Source organism: Athene noctua, chromosome 27 (genome assembly GCF_965140245.1).
Source record: "Athene noctua chromosome 27, bAthNoc1.hap1.1, whole genome shotgun sequence".
Lineage (NCBI taxonomy): Eukaryota > Metazoa > Chordata > Aves > Strigiformes > Strigidae > Athene > Athene noctua.
In genome coordinates this window covers 3,556,419-3,580,293 of record NC_134063.1, presented here as the reverse complement: position 1 = coordinate 3,580,293, position 23,875 = coordinate 3,556,419, and the positions used below count along the sequence as shown (strand labels likewise).

The window sequence follows — 23,875 nt, the reverse complement described above, 5'->3', positions numbered from 1 at the left end:
AGCCTGTTTGCACAATGACATGACGCAACATTAGTGAAAGTGAAAATTTAACTTTCCCTCTTTAACACTGATCTTTAAGTTCACTAGTAAACACAGACAGGAGTCCAGACCTTGCAAGTGACTCCCAAATGAAACTGGAATGCTCACACGGAGGGACTGTGAAGAGCACTCCAGTTGGAAATTTCCACTGGGTCATGGCAGGGGAAACAAAATGGATTTTTAGATCCTTGTCTGATTCTCTTCACCACTGTGTTTATGCGTTTTTGCCCACACCACTGAAAAGGAGGATCAAGGATTTTTTTTTTTTTCCCCTGCCTTCATAAGTTATAATTTTCTAGCCTGTACAGACTGAGTCAGCTTGTTTTAACAATATGGAGGGATAAGTTTCTGTTCAGTCTACTGAAGAAAGTAAACTTCTTATGGTAAGGCATGACTAACCTTTATTGTTTGCTTGTAGCTCATTTGCCTTCTAGGTTTGCCTTGGAACTGATTATCTTTGTGTGCCCCCATTGGCACAGAATTAAAAGAAGTGTAAAGAAAACTGCACGCCTGACTAAACATTACGGCTTTCTTATAGTAAGACTTCATTTAGGTGCCTACTAAGCAGTTATTAACCAGATACACAACACAGGCTTCATCAATTAGCCTACAAGAGTTTAATAACTAAGCTGAACTTCAGCTTCAGGACACCAAAAAGGTGCATCACCACCATAAGCAGAAACATAGCCTTTAAAACTTTTAAGAACTACTTGTTCTTGAATTCATTCCTAGATTTGCTTAATGCTGTGGTCTCTGGAAGCCCTTTATTAGACACAGAATGATGCGGGTGTTTAGGTGAAGCTTACACTGCACTTTCTTTTAAAGGGGTTCTACAGCATTGCTGTGCAAACAGCTTTACATCTCCTGGTCCTGAAGTCACTTCAGACACATGCAAATGCTCCTTCTGTTCACTCCACAAGCACTACTAGCAAACTACTAGACGTATACTTCCTTCCCCAAGCCTGCTGTGCTCCAGGCCTTACTGACCCGAGAAGCAAAAGCAACTAGGACTGAAATTCTGTTTTTCTTCTTGCACAGCAATTAACAGTAACCCTGAACCACTGAGTTAGCCTTCAAATGAGACATACACACACCACTCGCTTCAAAATCACTCACCTCAGCATATTTGGCTGGAATATCAGCTTTCTCCACACCATAGTGATGTTTGCAGTTTGTGGCTGCAGCCACTTGAAGCACCACCTGACCCACACCTACGGGAAAGCAAAAACAAACCTGAGAACAAGTTTCAGTAGAAAATCACTGCAAGGGGAGATAAGAGCTTTCAGAGCAAAGGCCAACAGGAAAAATGCAGGTAATCTGTGGGACCAGGCTTCAGGCTACGGTTTCAACTCCCAGTTGTGTCTGACAGTTCCCATATGAACTCTGCCCACCTCTCAACTGAAAAGCAGATTCAAGGCAACGTGCGTTACTAAAGTCCCATTTCCCTACAAGATGTGAAATACTAAGAACCTGGTTTGCAGTAAAAAGGGTTTACATCCTAACTGCAAAGTAAGCAGTGCAATTTCAACTGTCCTACAGAAAAGAATTTCTAGCACTGTAGTTCTGATGTTTACATTTTTCAATATATCAAGCACTTTTTATGATAATAGCATAAGACTACAATATTGATTGTATTGATAATTTTTGTGTTGATAATTATTAACAGCTACTTTTATTAAACATAACAGGGTTGTTTTAACAAATTCACACAGGTTTCAGAAGAGTTGTATTTTAAATTTTTTTGTCCATAAATTCTATATGCATTTCATCAAACCTATAGGTTTTACATTGTAATTCACTATTTAAGTAAATAAAACCAACCGTTAGACAAACTCTACCACGTCCCAAAACAAAACCTTGTTGGTCACGTACCTGCAGCATTAATTTAAAGATTGGCTAAAATGTTTGTCATAGTGAAAATCAGCATAAATATTGCTAGACTATGAAATGCAGCACAAAGTCTGAGAATATGTAAAGCTTATTTATATACGAGATAGTTTAGAATACTACTTTCATAATACTAATATTATAGGGTTCAACACTCAATTTCAGAAGCAACCATTTTACTGGCAAGACTAAGTATTACTTAAAAATGCATGAACTTCCCATCACTCCAAATTCCACTTGCATTAGATGCTGCCAGCAGTAATTAGCTGCCATTTCTACACCTTGCCTGAACACATTCCCTCTCCCCCACCCCAGCTTATGATAAAAAGAGAAAAAAATATTCATTAGACTTCTCTCTGTATGAGCAACCCACATTTTGCAGACACTAATGTCATTCCACATTCATTAAAGCAGTCACTTAAGATTTTCTTAAAACATCCAATATTCAAACTCAATTGATGCATCGCTTCTTGTCTATGACTAACACAAAATGCATTCTTGTCTCACCAGTGCACTTAATCATTCTGCAGATGACCACATGGGAAACAAGGGTGAATCTAAGAGGATAGCCCATTTGCACAGAAAACATATTGCTGTTTTCCATTTCATTGGCTGCCGGCAGGAAGCAGCACTGGTAATTGAAGGGGTGGAACTCCTGCATTTAAACCATTACCACTATAATGTTGTCTGGCACAATGAGAACTGTAGTGCTGACAGGGGGTTTTGTTGTTGGGGTTTTTTTTTGGTTGTTTTGGGGTTTTTTTGCCAATTCCCATTTTGCATACACATGCATATTTTATACACATGCAAATATGGATGTACAAATTTCTGCAGGGGGGGAAATCATGGACAATCAAAGATCTGAGGCAGAACTGTTTTGCTGTTTCTTATTTATGAAGAGCCAGAAAGACAAAGACTAAAGGGAGGATCAAGAACAGCCTGCATTGTCAGATATCACATGATACAGCATAAAAAGTTATTAATCTCATCTTTCTTTGTGAGAATTTAACCGTATTGTAATTTCGGTTTGCCTAATGATGATGCATACCTCCATAAATTCCTCCTGCAAGGAGACACATATTCCTGGCATCACACACAAAACTAACAAGAACAGCCACAGCATCCTGGTGGGGGTTTAGCCCTGCTGTTCAGCCACTGCTGTATGTGTGTAGTTACTGGAACAGCATTAAATTTATGGATAGAAATAATATGCTATGACAGTGTTTTCATTTACACTGCACTCAATACTGCATTGATTACAATTTACAAAAAGTTCGCTCCTTCACTACAAACTTAACAACTATGTTCTGGTTTTAATTGTTTCAGTGCTCCAAACATTAAAAGCCAAAGGCTTCTGAATTTAAACCACTCCTTTCATACAGGCTTTTAGACTCTGAATTTTTATACCGTTGGTCAATCTCCAAGATTAAAGTGGGGAGGTTAGCAATAAATACCTGATTTTATTTCTGATGAGAGCAGGTAAAAGTATCTAACATTTGAGCTTACTACATAATCAGCAGCACTACAGGACTTCAGATATGATCTTCTTTTGCCTTCCTGAACAAACAATCGTGAGCATCTATGGCAATTTTTTTCCTCCAGGTGGAAAATAGCTTGTCAGATCTAATGGCTTTCTAAATGTCTCATATGTACATAACTCACTGAAACAGGACATTTCACACGTAAGTCCCACTGAGGGAAGAAGGGGGTAAAAAAACAATTTAGGGGAAAAAAAAAAAAAAAAAAATCACTAAAGATCCCTGACTGGAGAGGTATTAAGTTTTGGGAGGGAATGGCAGTCCTGCTGTATTTAATTTTAAAATATATTTGCTTTTTAACAACAGAATGTATTTTTAAATCTTTTTCTCCAGAAGTCCTTTATCATACCAGCAACAAAACAGAAACATACTTCATTTAAAACTTTACAACCTATCCAGTAAAAGGGGAAATTCTTACTACTCCTTTCCTGCTCCGAACCAGATTTTAGCAACAAAAAGAAGAACACCCATCTTCTTACTCAGTATATCACTTCCACATGTGTTTGAGTCATGTCCGATTTCTTTACCAACTAAAAACATCCATTTTCTTTTAAAAATCTAACCTGTTCACAAGATGCAGTTGTAGATTGTAAGCTAGATTTTGTGGGGTCTCGCAAGGCAGCTGTTAAGAGCGAACTATAAACCCTTCTTTGACACACTGAAAAGTATGTCAAGTAAAAAAAAAAAAAAAAAGAGTGCTTAATTTTCAGATTCCCCACCAAATGTTTCACACTGACATGGGAAGGGTCAAGACATCACATTTTTAGATATGGAGGGCATAAACTGAATCTGCTGAAAACAGATGAATCCTTAGAAATGGAACTGCTATTGTTCTCTTTCAAGCATCATTTTTAATAGTTTCTTCTTTGTAAGCGTATCCACCAATAGCAACAGAAACCAAGAGTTTTCTGTAACAACGGTTTATTGTATTTGTAGACCAACATTTCACTAACACCACAGGGAAGAATGTCTGAGATGTCTGTTTGGTCTGTTTAATCTTGTCATAAAAAGCAGAAGCATCACTGGGGATTATCTAGAAAAGGTGGTTAATCCTGTAACAAAATCCTTAGTCCTGGTTTCCTTTCCAAATGTGAATTTCCCTTTTCTTTTTAAAGAAAGGAAAAAACAGCAAGCAAAAAGAGAAAAAGAAAATCTAGTTCAGTTATTGGTCACTTACCACTACCCAAGTCAACAAACAAATCATCCTCCGTCATTTTAATTTCATCTATCATTTGGGCCACTAAATCAAAGGAAGTTTCTCCGTAAACCTCTGGGGAAAAGGGCTCATAGTTGTTAAGTTTCTCTGGATCAGTCACCGAGTGGTTGTACACTTGCTGCAGGATGTGCCGGAGGAGCCCGTTGGAGGGACGAGTGTTCAGTTTCATCGGTTGGGTGGTTCCCTTCCACTAAAAGTTAAGGGCAAGAAGAAGAGATGAACCAACATAAAGACAAGTAAACATCACCAAAACAAGGCTGGATTGGCATAACATCGAAATAAGAGAAATTCTCTCCCATCCCCTCTCTCACAAGCTGGTCTGCCAGTGCTCCCTAAAGATGAAAACAGTGAACAATGCTAAAGAAATCACGCAACACCGATTGCTCTATACTTTGTCTCATCTCAACTAGTGGGCAATTTCAAATATACCTGCTGGAAACAGGTGGTAAAAGGGAAATTAAAGAGATGTAAAAATCAATAGGCAATGTAAAGCTTAATACTGAATATAGTTGGAGTACGTGCAGAAGTTTATTCACTCATTTTTTATTTACTGATCACCACTGAACTGATGTTAACTGTACTGTCAACCTAAGAGGAGTTTAGTTTTTCCTTCAGGAACTGTAGGATGGGAGGGATCATCTGTACTCAAACAGGGAGTGGCAGGAAAGAGATGGAAATCAAGCTTCCTTTCTTCTTCAGAAAAAAAAAAAATCTGTCCTAAACATAAAAGTTGTTAAGTTTCAAAAATGTTTACCTCTCCCTTTGATAAGGAAAAACAAGCAAAAAAAAAAAAAAAAAAAAAAAAAAGACTCCAGGATCCCTCCTGAACATTCCTCTGAGACTCAGATGGCAAGAAGATGAAACCAATCAGGTTTGTCATTTCAAACAGCAACTGCAGATGCTGAATAGCTTCAAATTTTTAGCTATATTTAGCACGTGAAGATGCCTGAATCAAAAAACCCACAAGTTTTAGGGAGTTGTAGGCCAACAAAGTGAAGGAAAGCCTGGCAAAAAAATCTTGTTGCCATAATATTGCACACCTCAAATAATTCCCACAAGCACAGCAAAGAAAAAAATCCACCTATATTTCAAAATTAAACAGAACAGTAACGTTCATTCATCGTTCATGTTTTGCTTGTTCCAGTTGAACCTTTTATAGGGGTAAGAAAACCAAAAAGCTCATTAAATTGGACTGAAAAGAGATAACGTTCTAGTTTTGCCAGAGTGATCCCACAGAACAGAGCAGCTGAACCGAGTGGCAAGCAAGGAAATTCCTAAGCCATGGATCACTTCCACAATACACAGGAGAGTTCATATGGATTATTTAAGTACCCATAAGCCACAGATGTCCCCATGCGAAAGTAAATCTATACGATAAATCCCTGTGAAACATCTACATGCTAAATGCAGACAAATCTTTCGTTCCCCCTAAAGATAACTTTAGCTATTCCAAAGTGCCAAAATAACGGTGCCAGAAGTGCGCACTAAAGAGTAATAGTTTACAAATCTGCAATTTGGAAAAAAAACAAATTTTTCTTTTCTTACTATAAGAATGTCCCTCCAATGCTAACTCCTTAACTGCCCAGGTGTGATCAAAAAAAATGAAGTTTAATATCAGGCTTCAGTCTCCAAAAGAATGGAAGTGCTGAACACTGGCAAGGCAACTAGACTAACACATACAACCTAGCACTACAGTTAGTCGCTGCTTTCTGGATATTGTTCACTACACGTGAACTCAAACCAGCTAGATAAACACGACAGCGTGTAACATAGGTAAATACGTACCAACTGATGAATGCTATCAATGGCTCGGTTGTACTTGTCACAAAGCCTCTGCATGCTTTCAAAGCTACATGGGGAGAAAGAACGCAGGGTCAGTTTAAAAAAGAAAGCTCTAAAAGGCAGGTTTGAAGGTACAACCTTGTGCTTTTTTGTCATACACACTGTAAGTAGGTGGCTACTTAGGGTTTGTTTCTTGCAAAACATGTAAATACATACACGGCTTCAGGATTTTGTGTACAGTTTCCTTTTAAAAAAATTCCCTAGCAGTCCAGGAGTACATGACAAATAACATTGGTTTCTTTAATTAATGGAAAAAGGACTGAACTCAAAGTATGATTTATTAGAAAGTTTTGTATTCTCATAGTCCATTAATTCTTTTCCATATTCTCAGCTGCACAGAAATTTAAGTCATCTGTAAATTTTTCTCCTTTGTTCCATCATCTCTCCATGATAATCAGTCCCGAGACAAGTGGATGTTTTTCTAGAAATTAGCTCTGTAACCAAAAATGCCGAGAGACCCAGGACACAATCAAAAATTTCACCCATCAGAACAGCATACCAACTGCTTCATGGGTCGGTTGGGATTACAGTCAATTGAGGCAGATGCCTTAATGACAGAAGCTGAGAGGATTAAATAAATTCATCTCAGGCCAGGGAAGAAAAGATATTACTAGCAACATCATTCATTACGTAATCAGACACACAAAACAGCAGCAAAAACCCCAAAAACAATCCAAGGAATTACAGGCATAATATAATTAAATCACAGCCACCCCCAAATCAGGAGGCAGGGGGGACCAGGGGACATCAGAAGGAAGTGGCTCTTCAGTCTCTTGTGATCCTCATTACAATCACACTGGCTAGGACACCTCTGAGGAGTACTGCTGACTTCCACGTCAAGCTTTCAACTGCCCATGTTTAATTCCACACTAAGACAAAGCAAGAGGCTGAAATGGGTCTTTCTCTGCACAGCGCATGCGTTTCTATAATCCACTGGTTTTCATTCACATCCATGTGTCAGTCTATCTGCTACAAGTAATTTTTCTGACTAATTTTTTTCAGAGGAAGTAAAAAGATTAAAACCACACCAAAATTACAGGTTTATGATTGCCCTGAAAAGGTACAGAAAGGTAAGTGGGATATGACTTCTGGGAATAGACAGGTTTCTCTTATTTGGTACTGCTGCCAACCACACTGATGCTACCCAGTTAAGCATGCCCAGTGAGGATGCCAGAACTACAAAAGTTACAGCATTGCAGTCGTTGTGAGTAATCCACAAATCCCAGTTAACAGATGTGATGAAAAGGTATGCTCAACCCTGATTCCTCCTTTTAAATTTTTTCAGAAGTAAGAGAAGGACTTACAAGTCTTGCAATGAAACAATTAAAATGACATGAAGAGAAGAGGAAGCAATACCTTAAGCAGATCATGATACCAGTAACTGGTGCTCAGGACAATAGCCAGTGATTAACCAGAGCAATGCAGTTTCATCCGTAAACCTCATTCTAAAAGTTTCGTCATGCTGTGGACTTGAACAAATTCAGTCTTTCCCGTGAAAGCAACTAAGGAAGTTTTTGTAAGGTGCAGCTTGAGGGTCATTTATTTTTCCAGTCTAAGTACAGTCAAGTCAATACGCAGAACCTCAGACCTCTCCACAGATATAAGGGTGGCAGGTCAGAATATGCCTCTATTCACATGTAACTAGAAGCATCTTAAAATGACTTCTAATTGTCCAGAAGAGTGTTAGGAATAGTTTGCCTTTTAATTTAGCCCCCCACTCAAACCGCATGCCACTTGCACTGAATCCTACCCAGAGGAGGGCCGGGGAAGGCTAACCTCCCACAGTCACGGGGGGCGGAGGACACGGCGCTGACAGACAGCTCTGGCATGTCACCTTCTAAACAGGAATTCTTAGTTACTACAAAAGTAGAAACCTCTGTGCCATTCAAATTCCTAACACTGGACACAGTCCAACAGCGCAGATACCAATCATTGTTTTGAAGTGAGTAATTCCAACGTACACCAGAGCTCAACTTTCTGCTGTGTGGAGTTTCCAATTATGTCCTTAATCCAACAGCCCTTGCCAATATTGCTGTTACACATTTCCTACCAAAATAACTCTGCAGAGTCTGAAGCCAGTTCTAAAAGAAAACTTCAGTTCATAGTGTCTAAGAATAACCAGTTACAAACTGATTCACTATAAACTGTGCTGGCCTGTCCTCCTGGTGGGAAATAAAAACCAACATTCCTCTCACCTTTTTGTATCATAGTCAATTAAAACATAATTTTCCATAGCAAGCTTGAGATCTGGGATTTCTTCACAGACCCACCTGGAACGAGAGAAGTAATGAATAAAAACATCTCCAATTAAGTATAATAAGGCAGTCTGTCTCAATTCTAGACTGGCATTACTATACATTAAGACAGAATACTGCAGCAGACCTGAAAGATCACAGTGTTGTTAGGAGTAAGGCAGCTATTGCAAAATGCTAATTGGAGAGCTGCAATAGTTTGTATTTGTGTTGAATAAACAGTAAGGTGCCTGTAGACATTGGCAGTAGTATAAAGCTCTTGAAATGGCACAGCTTCAAAATGAGGTGATAAACGAGTCAATGCATCTAAAAATACTCAAAGCCATGCTAATCTAACATAAAATGTAATGCAGAAGTGCAATATTTCAAAAGAACTCTGACACTGTAACAAGCTTTGATAAACTTGAATATGAAGACATTTCCTACAGCACCCCAAAACAACGGCACCAACCATTCATTGCAGAGATATTCTCCACTGTGTAGTGCTCTAAACTGCTGTTACACCTTACCTGACGCAACTTAAAAGTTATTTTGATAAAAGATCCCTTTTACATGGTAAATTAACAAAGCCCCGTATGTTGTTGCCGTTGGAAATGGAAACCGTGCACCCACTTGCAGTGCCTCTGACAATGGCATCTCCCAGAGCAAGAGATCTTCACTCGTGGATGTAGGAAGATTAACTCCTTTTAAAGGCATCTTAAAAGACACACAAGCTTTGCACACAGTTTCCTCCAAAAGCATCAAAATGGGAAAGCACTATCATCATCAAAAAACCTCAGAGCATGTCATAGGATGAATTCCAATAGGAATGGCAGTTTTTCCTTCATGTACCATGAAGCATGCTTCACTTTTAAAATGATAGGGGGGGGGGGGGAAAAAAAAAAAAAAGACTGGAGGTCCAACAGTTATGGTTCCTTCTGGACGATTCACCCTTATCAAATACAGGCAAGTAAAAACCAGAACTTGAACATCTATGGCTGGCTCTCTTCTGACTAATATCTCCCATCTCCCTGAAGACGTTACGACTCTGATCTCTGCAAATTTTTTTTCTCTTAGGTTAGGGAAATGGACAGTCAACAGCTGTTTATCACTAGCTTGAAGAGATAAAATACTTCTTTGCATTCTTTTACCCACCACTTCCATAACCACATTGCGGTTACTTTGCACAAGGCAGGCAAAGGCAGCATGAAAGCCTTCTGACATACTGTATTTGCTGCAGTCATGCTTACAACACAGTTGTGAAACACTACTTTGGCCCAACTGCTTTCTGAGTTTTCCCCTTGCCTTCAGCTAGTGTGGCACAGAAAGCACTAGCACCGATGTCTCCGGCAATCACTTCCAGCACTATATCTGTTTAAATCCCTTCAGAAAGGGTATTCTGAATAATCATACTGACAAATGATGCCACAAATTCCCAAGGCACAAAATCTTAACGTCAGTACAAGTGAACTGGAAGTAGTAGTGGCATTGCATCTTGTGTCAAGGTTTTGTAGTTTGAAAAATAAATTTCTTTAGCAGAAAAATTCTCAGCTCTAGCCCCATTACCCATTCTCTCCCACCACAGACCAGGTAAAAATGCTCGGATTTCATGTATATAAGTGATATTAACAACACTACCATGCAAGCACTCATGCTGGGAGTAAACAAGGCTCGCTACCTTTTCCTAGGCCACACATGACTGACAAATTTCCAGCTCAGGTGACTATGCAGACACAACACCATTCTTTGTACTTCACCTGTATCTGCCCCATCCAACCACTAAAACCTGCTGCAGATACAGCCCTCAGACAAGGGAAGTGTGTATGGTAAGATCTAAAACAGTTAACAAGAACAGCTTTTAAACAATCTAATGTGGATAACACATTAACATCCTCAGGTGTTTGGGGAATTTGTGTTAGCGTTTAATAAAAGTTGTTCTACAGCAAGTCACCTCCCAATCCTGCTGAGATAACAGCAAGCCATGTCACAACCACTGCCTGTGCTGGGGAACACTGTGACTTCCTACTCTTCATATTTGTCTTTCACCTTTATCCTCCCGTTTTCCCTACATTGGTCCAACTCTATCAGCAGAATTAAGCAGAATGCTAACAGGGACATCATTCCCAAATAATGCAAATGCTAACAATGCTGCAACATCACAGCAACAAGAGGAAAGAGACAGGGGGGTGGGAAAGAGGATATGCAAGACCAGAACTTCACACATCATGCCAGTGATGCTTTCTTAACCTTGCTTTTCTAAAGACTGAATACAGACTGCCATAAGCACCGAAAGTTGAATATCACTGCTCGGTTTTAATTCTGTTCAAAAGAGAATAGAACATGGCAAGTTAAAACAAAGTCTGCTTGACGGGGAGATTTGTACTGCAACAGTATCAATTCAGCTTAGAAAATAATTTAGAGCTTCTAAATTATAATTATAATTGCTGCTCTCCTTTATATCTTGTCTCAAGACATCCATTCACTGAGGCACAGTAAGACACAAGAGAGGGTTCTAGCCACATCTGCATTGAACACTTACCGAATTGTCTCGATAATTTCATGAGCAGCATCATGGTGTTTGTCCTGAAATAAAAAGAAAAGAAGAGATGTTTTCAAAGAGACATGAAGCGTGCCGTTTGTCAGAAGGTTACAGGAATCACAATCTTTTTGAAAATATAGGTGGAAAGCATACTAGGAAAGGAGTCTTTGATTGATTGCCACCCAGGCCATTAAACCCATCCACATGAGTTCTCTAACAAAAAAAATAAGGGAAATACATTTCTCAAGTTTCTATGGACTAGCAGAATATTTACATGAAGGAACTGTTGTTCTGTTTATTTCTTTGTTATTTCCTGAAATCAGGAATTGTGTAGCCGATACCCTTGAGGATTATTGGTATGCAGTAGGTACTTGACTGCAAGTTCCACAATGAACAGCTGATTTCATCAACCTAGCATCTGGTACATGCTCACATCTCCATATGGGCAGTAAGATTCTAGCACAGTGAATGGCTTTCTAAAATAAAGCATCAAATAAACAGTAGGACTGGATATCAGTGTAGGAAAAAAACAAACCTCATAGCACACAAAACAAAAATGAGGCCTGAATATGCAGACCTTTTCATGAACCACAAAACAAAACACACACGCACAAAACGCATTAAAACTTGTGCATTACAAGTATACACTAGACTGTGAGGCACAGATGTTTGTTGACTTTAATTTGGGAGTTCACTCAGGAGCAACATAAGCACAAGAGAGTTTAGCAAGCCATTCCAAATTTGTGCCAATAAAGTCCTTGAACCATGCTATAAAAAATTCTATTTTAGGGGAGTTACAGGACTTCCTACATACATATATTGTTGTATCCATCCTGTGAAACCGTAGCTACCAGAGTCCATCTGCACAAAATTGACATTATTTTTAGACGTTTGTTTCTTGAAGTGGCTTTGACCTTTTAATTTTGAGTCTAATATTTAAGGTCTTTCTAGAGTTAGAACTATAAAGACTCACTCTAATAATTTCTTTTGTCTTCTGCTGCATAAATGTCATTTCTGTAGAGTTACCAGCAGGAAATTCTACAGCAAAGAGTCAGATGGGCAACAGAAAGCAGAGGATTGGGAGCAGGGAAAGGAAGGGAATGGAAGAAGAGAAACACTAATGGACAGATGACAGAAAATGGCTGAGATAACTTTTATTTCTTCAAGAATTCAAGAATGACATAAGTCAAATAGAAGCTTTTTCCATCACTATTTGCATGAGGAAACAGATTTCCCCTTGTATAACCAGTTTACATACTTAGGATCAGCCAGTCTCGTAGAAGTTCTCATTCCAAGCAACTTACACACAGCCCTTTAGATACCTGGATAAAAATGTCATGACTGAGAGGGATAGAAAGAAAGGCAAATACTTCTGAAGTCTCTTATATTAAAGGTATGAAGAAACACTTCTTATTTGACTAGGAAAAGCCTTTATTTTCAGAATGCAAAAAGTTAACCTCGTATCTAGAAGTCACACCAGAGACTAACAAAAACCCCATTCTGGTTACAATATCAAAAGGGAGAAACAGTCAACATAGAAGTAGTCAGGACGTCTGGGATCGAATACACAGTGGCCTTGAAGCTGAGTGTCACCTTGGTCATGTTTCTTAACAACATGTCAATGCTACAGAAACACCCCAAACATCACAAGCCATGTAAGAACAGCTCTGGGGTTGTGCTTCCTCCAGTCTGTGGCCTCCACTCAGGGCCTGACTGGGACAGCCCAGATCCAACAGAAGCCAACAGCACCACTAAACAGTCACCCAATTTAAGTTTAGCAATGTCAAGTAAGTAATTTTATTGATAAATCTTGGCCTAGAAAACAGAGAAGCAACTAAACTAAAATCTGCTCCTGACTCTCAGTGCACATATACAAGAAGAAAAAGCACAGAGGAGGAAGACTTCTCTTTCTTTTCATTTCTTATCTGTAAAACATAAAAATAACCCAAGACACTCAAACTCATCCATAAACATCCCCTATAAATTTTCACATTTCGCTACACATAGAATTATCACAGTAGAAACCCCTTGGGGTGATCTAACTCTTCCAGTAAACTGTGTTCCTGTATAGTAAGAATATGCTTTATCAATATAAGCACATTATACCGGAAAAGTGAATTCATGCTTATTCTGGCATAATCGTTTTCTCTGAAGAAGTTATATTCTTCACTGAGTGGTTTTGGACAGTTTCAGTGCTAGCAGAACATATGGAGAAACCCCTTGTCCTACAGGTCTTCAAGAAAATGCCCCTATAAATGACCAAAATTGCTTAATTAACAGATTCCTTTTTGTTTTGTGAAAAATAAATTTAACAACAACAAAAAAATATCACAATGCACAACTACAAATCATCCAGTTTAAGCAACTGGTTTTACTAACACAACCTCATGTGGAAATTCCAGCCAGAAGGGGCCTTTTTGAGTTTAGTCATTATCTAGGAATAATGAAGTTGAAAACAGTTCCATATTTACTGCTAAATTTCTCATGTTGAAACACTTACCGAGTTTACTATACTCTATAACTAACATACTTTATCCGAGTAGAACAGCTCCCAAGATCTCATGCAATTCTTGCAAACAAAATGAGAGATGATCTCCCAACATCTCTTCAAAGCAGAGACGGCCATGGAAAATGGAGGAGGAAAGGGGGGGAAAACAGATCTAAAGAAATACAGAGCAGTTTCCCTTTCTTTAGAGAAATTTTTTGTCCCATTTCAAAATTATGGTTGTAAGATTTAATAAGAATAGACATGAAACAGCACCAGTCATCACATCTGTATTCATGCAATTGTTTATGACACTGATAGTCTTCAGCAGTTCAAAAGGCAAGCTGAATAGAAACCTCACCAAACCCACAGACTCCGCTCCAACCAGCATGGGCCTCTGCCCCATCCTCCCTTCAAGCAGATGCACTGGGTGGGGTGCAGCGGCTTTAACCCAGATCCTTTTACAGACCCACTGGATGCCCACTGAAACCAGCAGGTTGGGAGGGACTGGCAGCAATTCCCAATGGCTCTGCTGTAGTGAGAGCAGTCTGACAAACCTTACACCCAGCTCAGCCCAGCACACTCAAAGATGGCCTGAAGGTTCTCAAATTCAGACATGTTTTGGGTTTTTTTTATTATTTATTTTGTTTTGCTTTTAATTTTTCAGGTTGCAGTGACCTGTGACCAATACCAGCACGCCAGCTACACCTCCAGTGCAGGCACGTTTCACAAGCACGTTGTCTTATACTTCAGCAAACAGGCAACAGTGAGAGCGCAGCTTCACGCTGCATCTGCATCCGTACGCACAATGCTTTGTCAGTAAAATATCCTGGTAAAGAGCCTCCTACAAACAGACTGGCTATCAATCATGAAATACATTGTACAGAAGCCTTTTGGACGAGTCTCAAGAAGCATATCTGTTCTGTTCGCAGTCACGAGATGATGCCACGGTACTCTCTGTCACGAAGAGGAGTTCCATTCATCCTCCAACTCTGCTCCAAGCTGTTCTCCCTCCCGCCCTCCCTCCTCCACTACACACTGATGTGAAGCATGCTACGTGCTGCTCGTTGGCCTGGCTGTACTTTTGCAGTGTTCCTATATTTATGTAGTTTGAGGGGCCCTCGGAATCTTCTGAGCCACATAAATGGAAGCTATTTCATGAGACAAGACCTTATCTCTTTAATGTGGTCTGTGGACTAAGTATTTAAAGTTAAAAGTTGCAGCCTATAGTAATTATTGAGACTGCCCAAAGCTGTTCATAACAAGCTTATAAAAAAACCCTAAACACACATTAAAAGGTAGTTATTGCAGTCAATTCTCTCCAGCTAAAATTTATTATAAAGAACTCTTATTTTCAACCTAAACGTTCAATTTAAAATTGAAACGTGAGCTCTCAGAGAAAATTCAATAGTTTTTGCCAAGACATTTCATTGGAAAAATAATGGAAAGAAACCAGACACTTTTTCAAAAGTCACTTATAAGAGAATCCAATTTTCTGTGGAGAACAGTTTCAGCCAGCACGACTGAACAGCTTCACAGTTCCGATTCTTTCAACAGATTTCTCCATCCACATGTTACTACAACTCTAAACACAGGAGTTAAGAGTTTGAAGCCAGAAACACACCCACTGCTATTACTTTTAGTACACTAGTGCCCAGAAGCCCTACGAGCATGCACGATTCCTGCTTATACACCATGCCAAGCAGACAGAGTCCTCCTACAAAAATCAACAAGCCGCATTAGCACTTTTGCCCTTTAGAACATGGAGATTAGGCCACAGAGCAATTTTTAAGAGTTTGATCTTTCCCTTCACCTCTTCTCCAGAAGTTTCCCATCCTGATTATTCTCAGTTAGGACCTTTTCCTGCAGTTTAGGCTCAGTTCTCTGATCACAGGGGGAAGAAGAAAAAAAAGAAAAAAAAAGGACAATGAATGTAATGAATGTTTCTGCTTGGTTCAATGCTCAAGTCAGCCAGCCCTCCTTGTACAAAAGACATTTTGTATCTTGCAGATATGAGAAGGCCTATAAGTGATTTTTAAAGGCCAAGACAGTGCCCAAAACCTATTTCCAAATAATGTATTTTCATGTATCATTTTCTATAATCACATACTTTTTGTTAAGCCAAATTTTAAAAAGAAAAAAAAATCAAACATGACCATAAGTTCTCAGTAGTAATCACAACTATTACTCTAGCACCTACCTAAGAAAATTAAATGAGCCCTAATCATACTATGCATCATATAGTACCAGACCATCACCATACCAGTACCAAACACATTTCAGTTATTTATACACAACTTTGTTCTGCAAAGCACCGAATTTCTAATAAAAACAGGTTGACTTAAAAGTTCTGGCAGAATGCTCTGCAACAGCAAGGTAAAGTGAAAATTACAATTTGTTACATTTTTGCCACACACCCTTATGAAAGATTGTAATTCACACTGAAAAGAAAGCACTACACTCTTCCACCAGGTGTGGCTGTTTTGGTTACATTATTTTTTCAAGTTAACATCCCTTAGGATATCTTAATGGCTTTATTTTGATATAATTCTGTGTTCCAGTACAGCATCCTAGACTCTTGGGTGTATTTGTACAGGACTAGTTATCTCACAGTGCAACAACATGTACTCTAAAGTGAAGCTCTAACCTAAAGCAACAGATTAAAACATTGTATATTTCTTCCTCAAACACAAAGAACATGTCCAATTACACTGGGTGGCCATCATTGCCTGAAGCAAGGAAAAACCAAACCCCCTGTTGCCCTTCCAAATTTACATCTTAAGGATAACCATAAGTTGGTGCTTGGGAGTGAACACCGTATTTTTTTTTAAACTTCATTTCCCCACATGCAAAATGGGATCCTTGTGAGATCTAATCAGTCTACACATTGCTAGACAGTAAAGGTAGCAAAAAGCCCAAACCTGCAAACCTGAGTGGAGAACAAATGGTTTGAAAATCTGGATGAAGTCTTGAAACAAATAAATACAGCTCATGCACCTTCAGTCAGCAGCTCTCAAAGCACCATATACAGAAATTGAAGAGCCCTTATCTACTCTTCTTTTGTGCGTAGCTTTGACTGCCCAAGACTAAACTGTCCCACAGCAAAAGTAATTCTTACCTTTGCAGAGCCAGTTTAGTGTTTGACTCACTAGACTGCACTTCCTCCCCCAAAACCAGGCTAAATGACCAAAGCAGCTCTTCAGAAATGTGCAAACAAGCCGTGGTCAAGCATTTGCAAAGCAGGAGGAAGAGATCTCCTACAAACTTTTCACTGTCCACCAGATGAATCCAAACAATTCAGAGAAAACAAAACCTGAAACACACTAGTTACAAATAAACCGATGGCAACACTCATGTACCTTTTAATGATTGTCTTCAGATAATTCCAACACTTTGACAAGGTAACACTGGCTCCCCAGCACTAAAGACCAACTCCACTCATCTATTATCAGAAGTCATTTGGATTTGCCAAATTCTGATCTGCGTAAGATCTATTTAACTCACAAAACAGAAGAGGTCAGTCTCACTAGCCCCTGGTTTTAAAGAACAGCTTGGTTGCCTGCAGTGGCAGCTCTCTCCCCAGGCAGTGGTCCATAAATTCAAACGAGAGGATGTTACAGCTGGAGACAAGATGGTTAGCAGAGATCAAAAAGATGGATTAGGAAAAGCCAATCAATCTTGCAGAAGGCTAGTGGGACAAGTGCCTCTTTAATGTCCCCTAGGTTTCCTCCATCTGTGGAGAATGATAAGCATTTCTCTAGACACCAAGAAAGGCAATGTGAGCCACTGCAGCTGCAGCTTCCCCACAGGAACCAGGAAAGCATCCAGCATTCGGCGTGGCACACAGATGCCCTCTGAAAACCACTGCCTTCAGCCCGTCAGAAGTTCGCATTCCTCCTCCCACAGGGTTTAACTTAATTTACACCTTGTCTAGAACGATTCACCAGTACATTCTGTGTCCAAAGTATGTCCATATTCAATACACCTGCAAACAGTGGTTGACAAGAGCCTATGAAAAGCCAAAACAAAAGTACTTCCAGCTGCTACAGCAGCAAAGAGCTGCCTGCAGGCCAGCTGAACAAAAGGAAAGATCTCAAGCTCCCAAGTCCTGCCAGCTAATGCCTTCAGTCACTTCATATTTTAAGGTCTTTGCCTCGTGCTCAAACGCTACTTTTGTACGCTGAGTAAGGAAAAGTCTGTTCTGTGCAATAGTTCATATCATACAGCTAGACTTCTTTTAATACTACCAGATTTTATCCCAAATCAAGATTGTCATTTAGTTACCACAGCAACAACCAAAGCACAAGTTTTCTTACCAAGTGAGACAAAGACCAAAAGTCTTTTCTGAAGCATCCAATTATTGTTGTTTCCTTAATCAAGAAAGTATAAGGACATTCACAAGTATACATATATTTTAGTCTGTATAAAAAGACATCTCCTGCAGAGAACAGCTTGTGTCCGTTTTTTTCCTTCCAGCCTCAGAGAAGCGGCGAGGGAAGCAAGAGCTACCAAGACTGCATTTTGAAACCCAGCTCCCACACAGCAAGAGAGCAGACAGTTTGATGTAGTTTCAGTAGTTAGTAAGTTTACTGTCACACAGAACTAAATGGAAAACACAGAGGGCATTATGGCCTCCTTAACAGCTACATAAAGGGAAAAAGAAAAAAAAAGTTTGGCCCAAGATCCAAAATATACTAAAACTACTGAGTTAACAAAGGAAACAGGCATTAGAAAAGAAAATCCAAGCTGCTCCTGGTAATCCTCATAGCATGAGTACAGGTGATCCAGAATTTGTGGACAAGATGGTTGGGGATCTGGCTGCAATAGGGACTCACACATTCATTGCAGCTACCTAAACCACAGTAAAACTGTTTTGCTTTTCCACATAGCAATTCCAACTGTTGCTACAGACACAGCACAAGGGAATGGTTCCCATGATAGTGCACAGGAGGGGCTGTGTAAATATATTAACATGCAATCACTCTGCAGGGGTGTCTAAGGCAATACACACACGGGACAGTTACAGCAGGATGACCTACTGGCTTTAGTCTCAGTAAACTAGACATAGCCCTGACATAAGAAAGTAGTAGTTCTATTATGCAAAAAGACAGACTAGTTTAAAAAAAAAAAAAAATCCAGAATGTTTATACTGGAATACATAGGGGAATGCAACTCTTTTGGTAAAAAGGTACCTTGCACTGGTGTATCCTATTGCCCTTTCAGTTAAGGTTTAGGCAATTATAAACCGTTCCCACAATACGACAGCTGGAGGGAGCACGCGGATGCTGCAGCGATCCCAGCAGCTGAAGCAGCCCCGCGCCTACACGCAAAGGAGCCCAGTGTTTGCTTATTCTGGGACAGAGCGGGCTGCTGGGCTTTCGCTCAAGTCAACAAGGCAGGCAGCCCTACCATCATTTCACAAACAGTTTAAACCAACACAGCCACCTGCCTTGCCCAAAGCCGCCTCCTGCTTTGGGCCAGCAGCCCCTGTGCACGCACACAGTAAAGCCAAGGACAGGCCTAAGCTAAAACGCCACCTTTTTGGTGTTTTGCCTTAGTTACTTTTCAGCCAGACCAATTCACCACACCAGCGTACAAACACACTGTACAAGGGTGAAGGCAGCTTAGGCACAACAGCAAGCAGAGATGGCAGGAGTTATTTCTACTCACAGACATACCCGTTTCAAACTTTCACCTACCCATGAGCCACGGCCTGTGTTAATAAAGAAATAACCCTCCTGTGCAGCAGTAACTGGAGAGGGGAGGGGAGCAGAAAACAGACGTATACATCCACACTACCAGGAACAAAGCTTGACTTGAAACTTAAGCAAAGGGTTACTGCTGATAGAAATGAATACCCAAAATTGCTGTTGCCGAAAGTGGCAACCATCTCTTTCTCAAGTTTACAGTCTTCCCACATCCTTGGTGGGTGCTGGGAGGAAGCTCATGGCACAACCAAGCTCTTTGGTCTGCATTTTCTGTCTGCACAGCAGATCCCCACCTCCTGCAAGGAAAACTGGCAGGCCAGGGGGAAGCATCCTGCAGGCAAGACAATAACATCCTAAACCACCGCTTTTCATTCTGTAAAGATAACTCAGTCTTGGACAGCTGAGAAATCCTGCTCCTACCTAACATGCATAGATATTCTACATAACAGAAGTTAACAATAAAATCTTGTACTCTTTCTGAAGCCCACTGAGCTCCTAAAAAAGGATGTTTTGTGACATACAAAAGAAAAATATGCATGTTTGCAGTTTTCCCCCTGTAAGCTTCAACTTCTGCTGAGGAACAGAGATACAAGCTCCACCCAGTGAAGATTCTGAACAGTATACATGAATTTCCAAGTGCCAACCATTTTTTAAAAGCTTCCATTTTAAAGACTTTTAAATGACCTTCAATATTACAATGTATTCTTCATACATTGCAAATGACTATTTGTTCTAGTAAGCAGGCACAAAGCCAAAGCAAGATGAACACAGACTCCAGTCCCCAGCTTCAGAGGGTCACGGGCTGCCCTGTGCCAGCACCTGATCTCTCAGTACCCAAGGGCTTTGTTGCCAAAAGATACGAAAACAAGCGGGGATCACCTGCAACTTAAAGGAAATCCAGCTGAGGAATGAAAAAGCAGTCTTAAAAGTTCAAACTTTTTAGAATTTCAAAAGTATGTACCATCAAAAACTAGTAATATTGCCGAGCTCTTAGAAATAAATGACAAGTTAATGCCTAAACCTCTGGAAACTGCCCTTCACATTATACAGAAAATATCAGAAAGTTTCTCCATTGCAGAAACAGTATTAAAACCTGTTAACTTTTACTAAGAAACTTATTCAGAACTTTCTGTAGTGTTTTGTTTTTTAAAGTTTCCAATGCTTCATTTAGTTGTCTTCAGGAGTTCCTTAGATTTTTCACCTTACTCGAAGAAGTTTTTTCAGTGTAGATTTTTAGGAAACTCTCATTCACTCATGAAAACAAAACAAAACACTCAGAACAGGAACTTTTTCGTTATTCATAGATCTGTTCATATCTATGAAGCCATCATTTCCTGCTGTAAAATATACTCACCGTCTTCCTATGCTCTAAAAATAGTACCTACTCAATTCGATATCTATAGCAGCATGCGGCCAATATCATCGTATATTCAGTTTTATTACCCAGCAATGTGTGCTCACAGCCCAGAAAGTCAACCCTGTCCTGGGCTGCATCCAGAACTGTGTGGGCAGCAGGTCGAGAGGAGGCATTCTCCCCCTCTACTCCACTCTCATCAGACCCCCCTGCAGTGCTGGGTCCAGCTCTGGGGGCACCAACAGCAGGACACAGACCTGCTTGAGCGGGGCCAGAGGAGGTCACGAAGATGATCAGGGGCTGGAGCCCCCCTGTGAGGACAGGCTGAGAGAGTTGGGGGGTTCAGCTGGAGAAGAGAAGGCTCCGGGGAGACCTTAGAGCGGCCTCCCAGGGCTGGAAGGGGCTGCGGGAAAGGGGGGAGGGACTCTGGATCAGGGGGGTAGGGATAGGATGAGGGGTAACGGTTTTAAACTGAAAGAGGGCAGGTTTAGATTAGATATAAGGACGAAATTCTTCCCTGTGAGGGGGGTGAGGTCCTGTCACAAGTTCCCCAGAGAAGCTGTGGCTGCCCCCTCCCTGGCAGGGTTCAAGGCCAGGTTGGACGGGGCTTTGGGCAACCTGGGCTAGTGGAAGGTGTCCCCGCCCGGGGCAGGGGGTTGGAACTAGATGAGCTTTAGGGTCCTTTCCAACCCAAACCGTTCTAGGATTATGTTCACAATTCCTAGTATGAACTTCTCCTGCTTCTGTGGATCCTTCTGTCAGGAAGGAGAAAATAAATTAAACAAAAATATTTTAAATATATTAAGATACTTTATCAATCTCTGATAAATACACTGTAAGGGGAAAAAAAAAAAACAAAACACCCCACCTCTGGTCCTTGTCTTGATCATTACAGTAAAAAGCTTTAATCAGACAGTCAAAGGTTAACTCAAAGCAGGAAGAAAAAAAGCAAGGCAGTATGAAAGGGGAAAAAAGAAAGAAGGAAGAGTACAAAAGTAGACATATGGATGTCTGGGGAGAAGGGTGATTAAATTTCCCATAAATCTTGCATACCAAGGGGTAAGATATTTTGCCTAAATTCCCAGGAGAAACACAATTCAGTCACATATCTGAGACTTGAAAGGATAATCATCTCCATATATATTAAGGCTGCCATGAAGGACAAGAGTTGGAGTTGCATGTGGTGGCATGGATTTCCCTTGGCACACTAAAAGCTTTCAATACTGTGTTCAACTGTAACTGATGGGTGAATTTTAGGTAGATAAATTTGAATTGCCTGAGCTGGAACTTTAGCCAGGACAGGAACATTAATCCTCACCCATCTGCTGATAGGGGAAAAAAAAAAAAAAAAAAAAAAAAGAAAAAAAAAGAAAAAGGCAATCTTGAACAGCTAATCTGTCTTTCAACAGTTACCCTTGAGATAATTCAGTTAATATGAAAAAAATAAAAGACTACTGTGGTTGTAAGATGCAATACAAGACAACAACTTTTACTTTTCACACAGAAATACTAGGAAAAAAGTGTACGTTAACTGAACTCATTATTTATATTGTATCCAATGGGTCAGAGCTTTGAACAAAAGCCAGTCTGAAAACTGAACAAGTACCAATTGTCACTCATGGCAAGTTATACTTCAAAGGGTAAAGCCCAGAAAAAAACTGCTATTCTGTAATAACCACGTGCTGCACAATTAAACGCTGCACAGTTATGGTCTTCCTCGCCTTGTGAGGCCAACTCACCTCCCAACAGCACATTGCTGGGTTCCCTTTGGCATTCGTTAGAGCAGAAAAATATAGAAAAAATGATGCAACTGTGCCAACTCTGTCATTTGCTTCTGTTTATTCGCTGGGCACTAGAGAAACCCAAGTACTTTTGAAATGACAGGGTCAATTATTTCCCAGTTTTACACTATTCACTCTCCCCACTCCACGTTTTTTTTATAGAACTGAGGAGGACAGAGAGGTGTTGAGAAATAGGAAGTCTGTTAAAGTTTTCAAACCTTTTCTTCACTACAGCAGTTTCTATAAGTAATTAGTCATCCCCACAAACATTTCCCAACAAGCTGCATCAACAGCATCTATTAAATCAGAGAAAATCCCCTAACCTCTGCCACCGCTGCCGAATTTCTGGGTGATTACGCAGGGTGTGAGGAGGTTTTGCCTGGCAAAGTCAGCTCAACAGTTTCCTCTGCTCGCCACCCCCTCCTTTGTACCGGCACCGCTGCCCTGGGAAGGCAGCATGAGTCAGATTACAGATCAGGGCGGAGGGGGGTGCCGGCTGTGAAAACACTGGAACATTTTTTTCCAGCCCAGATATTTTCAGCGATCCAGTTCACAGAGCCACCCCACACACAGCTTCCCAACAGAGGGTCTGCCACCATGCTTCGGAACTGCAGACAGAGGCTGAAGGGGCAGCTTCACCATGCCCACCCCCCAACCCTGGCACCCCCCCATCTCCCTCCAGCAAAAACCGATGCAAGGGAAAACCCACATGCACGTGCAAAACGTGAAACTGTTTTCCAGCAGCTCATCCTGCCGGAGTGTGACGGAGTTACGTAGTAAGGCAGGGCTGGATCTGTGCAGGGGAAACAGCAAGAGCAAGCGGCTGGGGGAAAGGAGGCGCAGGACCACCCTTCAGCAGCAGCCTGCAGCTCCAGCAGGTTAGCTGCAACAAAGGGACCAATTTAGGTCCAAATTTAGGACCTTCCTGATTTGATCGCACCATACTGTGCTATGGCACCCAACTTCAGCAACTGCTCCCACACCTACCTCGCTGTCTGAGATGTCAAAGCTAGTCATCAGAAAAACTATTCCCAGTAAAGCTGAGTGACACACACAAAAAAAGCACTAAATTCTTAAACAAGGTTTGTTACTCATCTCTACCGTTGATCTTTAATTTCAAAGGTGACACTCCCTGCTGGGCTGTGATTTTCATTATCACTGCCTGCCCTTGAGCTTTTCATGCACAGCACATTCCTTTGGTGACAGAATGGTATCAGCTGTATCACCGACCGGTGGAAGAAAAAAAGAAACAAAA

General features: G+C 40.5%; 1 protein-coding gene across 4 annotated transcripts in view; it reads right to left on the bottom strand.

Moving 5' to 3' along the window:
• DOT1L (DOT1 like histone lysine methyltransferase) overlaps nucleotides 1–23,875 on the bottom strand; it is a 77,300-nt gene that overhangs the window by 48,382 nt on the left and 5,043 nt on the right. For all 4 annotated transcript variants that reach the window (XM_074928104.1, XM_074928103.1, XM_074928106.1 and 1 more), the window contains exons 2-6: nucleotides 11,293–11,336; nucleotides 8,718–8,792; nucleotides 6,466–6,529; nucleotides 4,642–4,870; nucleotides 1,156–1,250 (exon numbers count right to left, since the gene is read on the bottom strand). In XM_074928104.1, coding sequence (XP_074784205.1) covers nucleotides 1,156–1,250; nucleotides 4,642–4,870; nucleotides 6,466–6,529; nucleotides 8,718–8,792; nucleotides 11,293–11,336 — 507 coding nt within the window. The remainder of the gene's footprint in view (nucleotides 1–1,155; nucleotides 1,251–4,641; nucleotides 4,871–6,465; nucleotides 6,530–8,717; nucleotides 8,793–11,292; nucleotides 11,337–23,875) is intronic.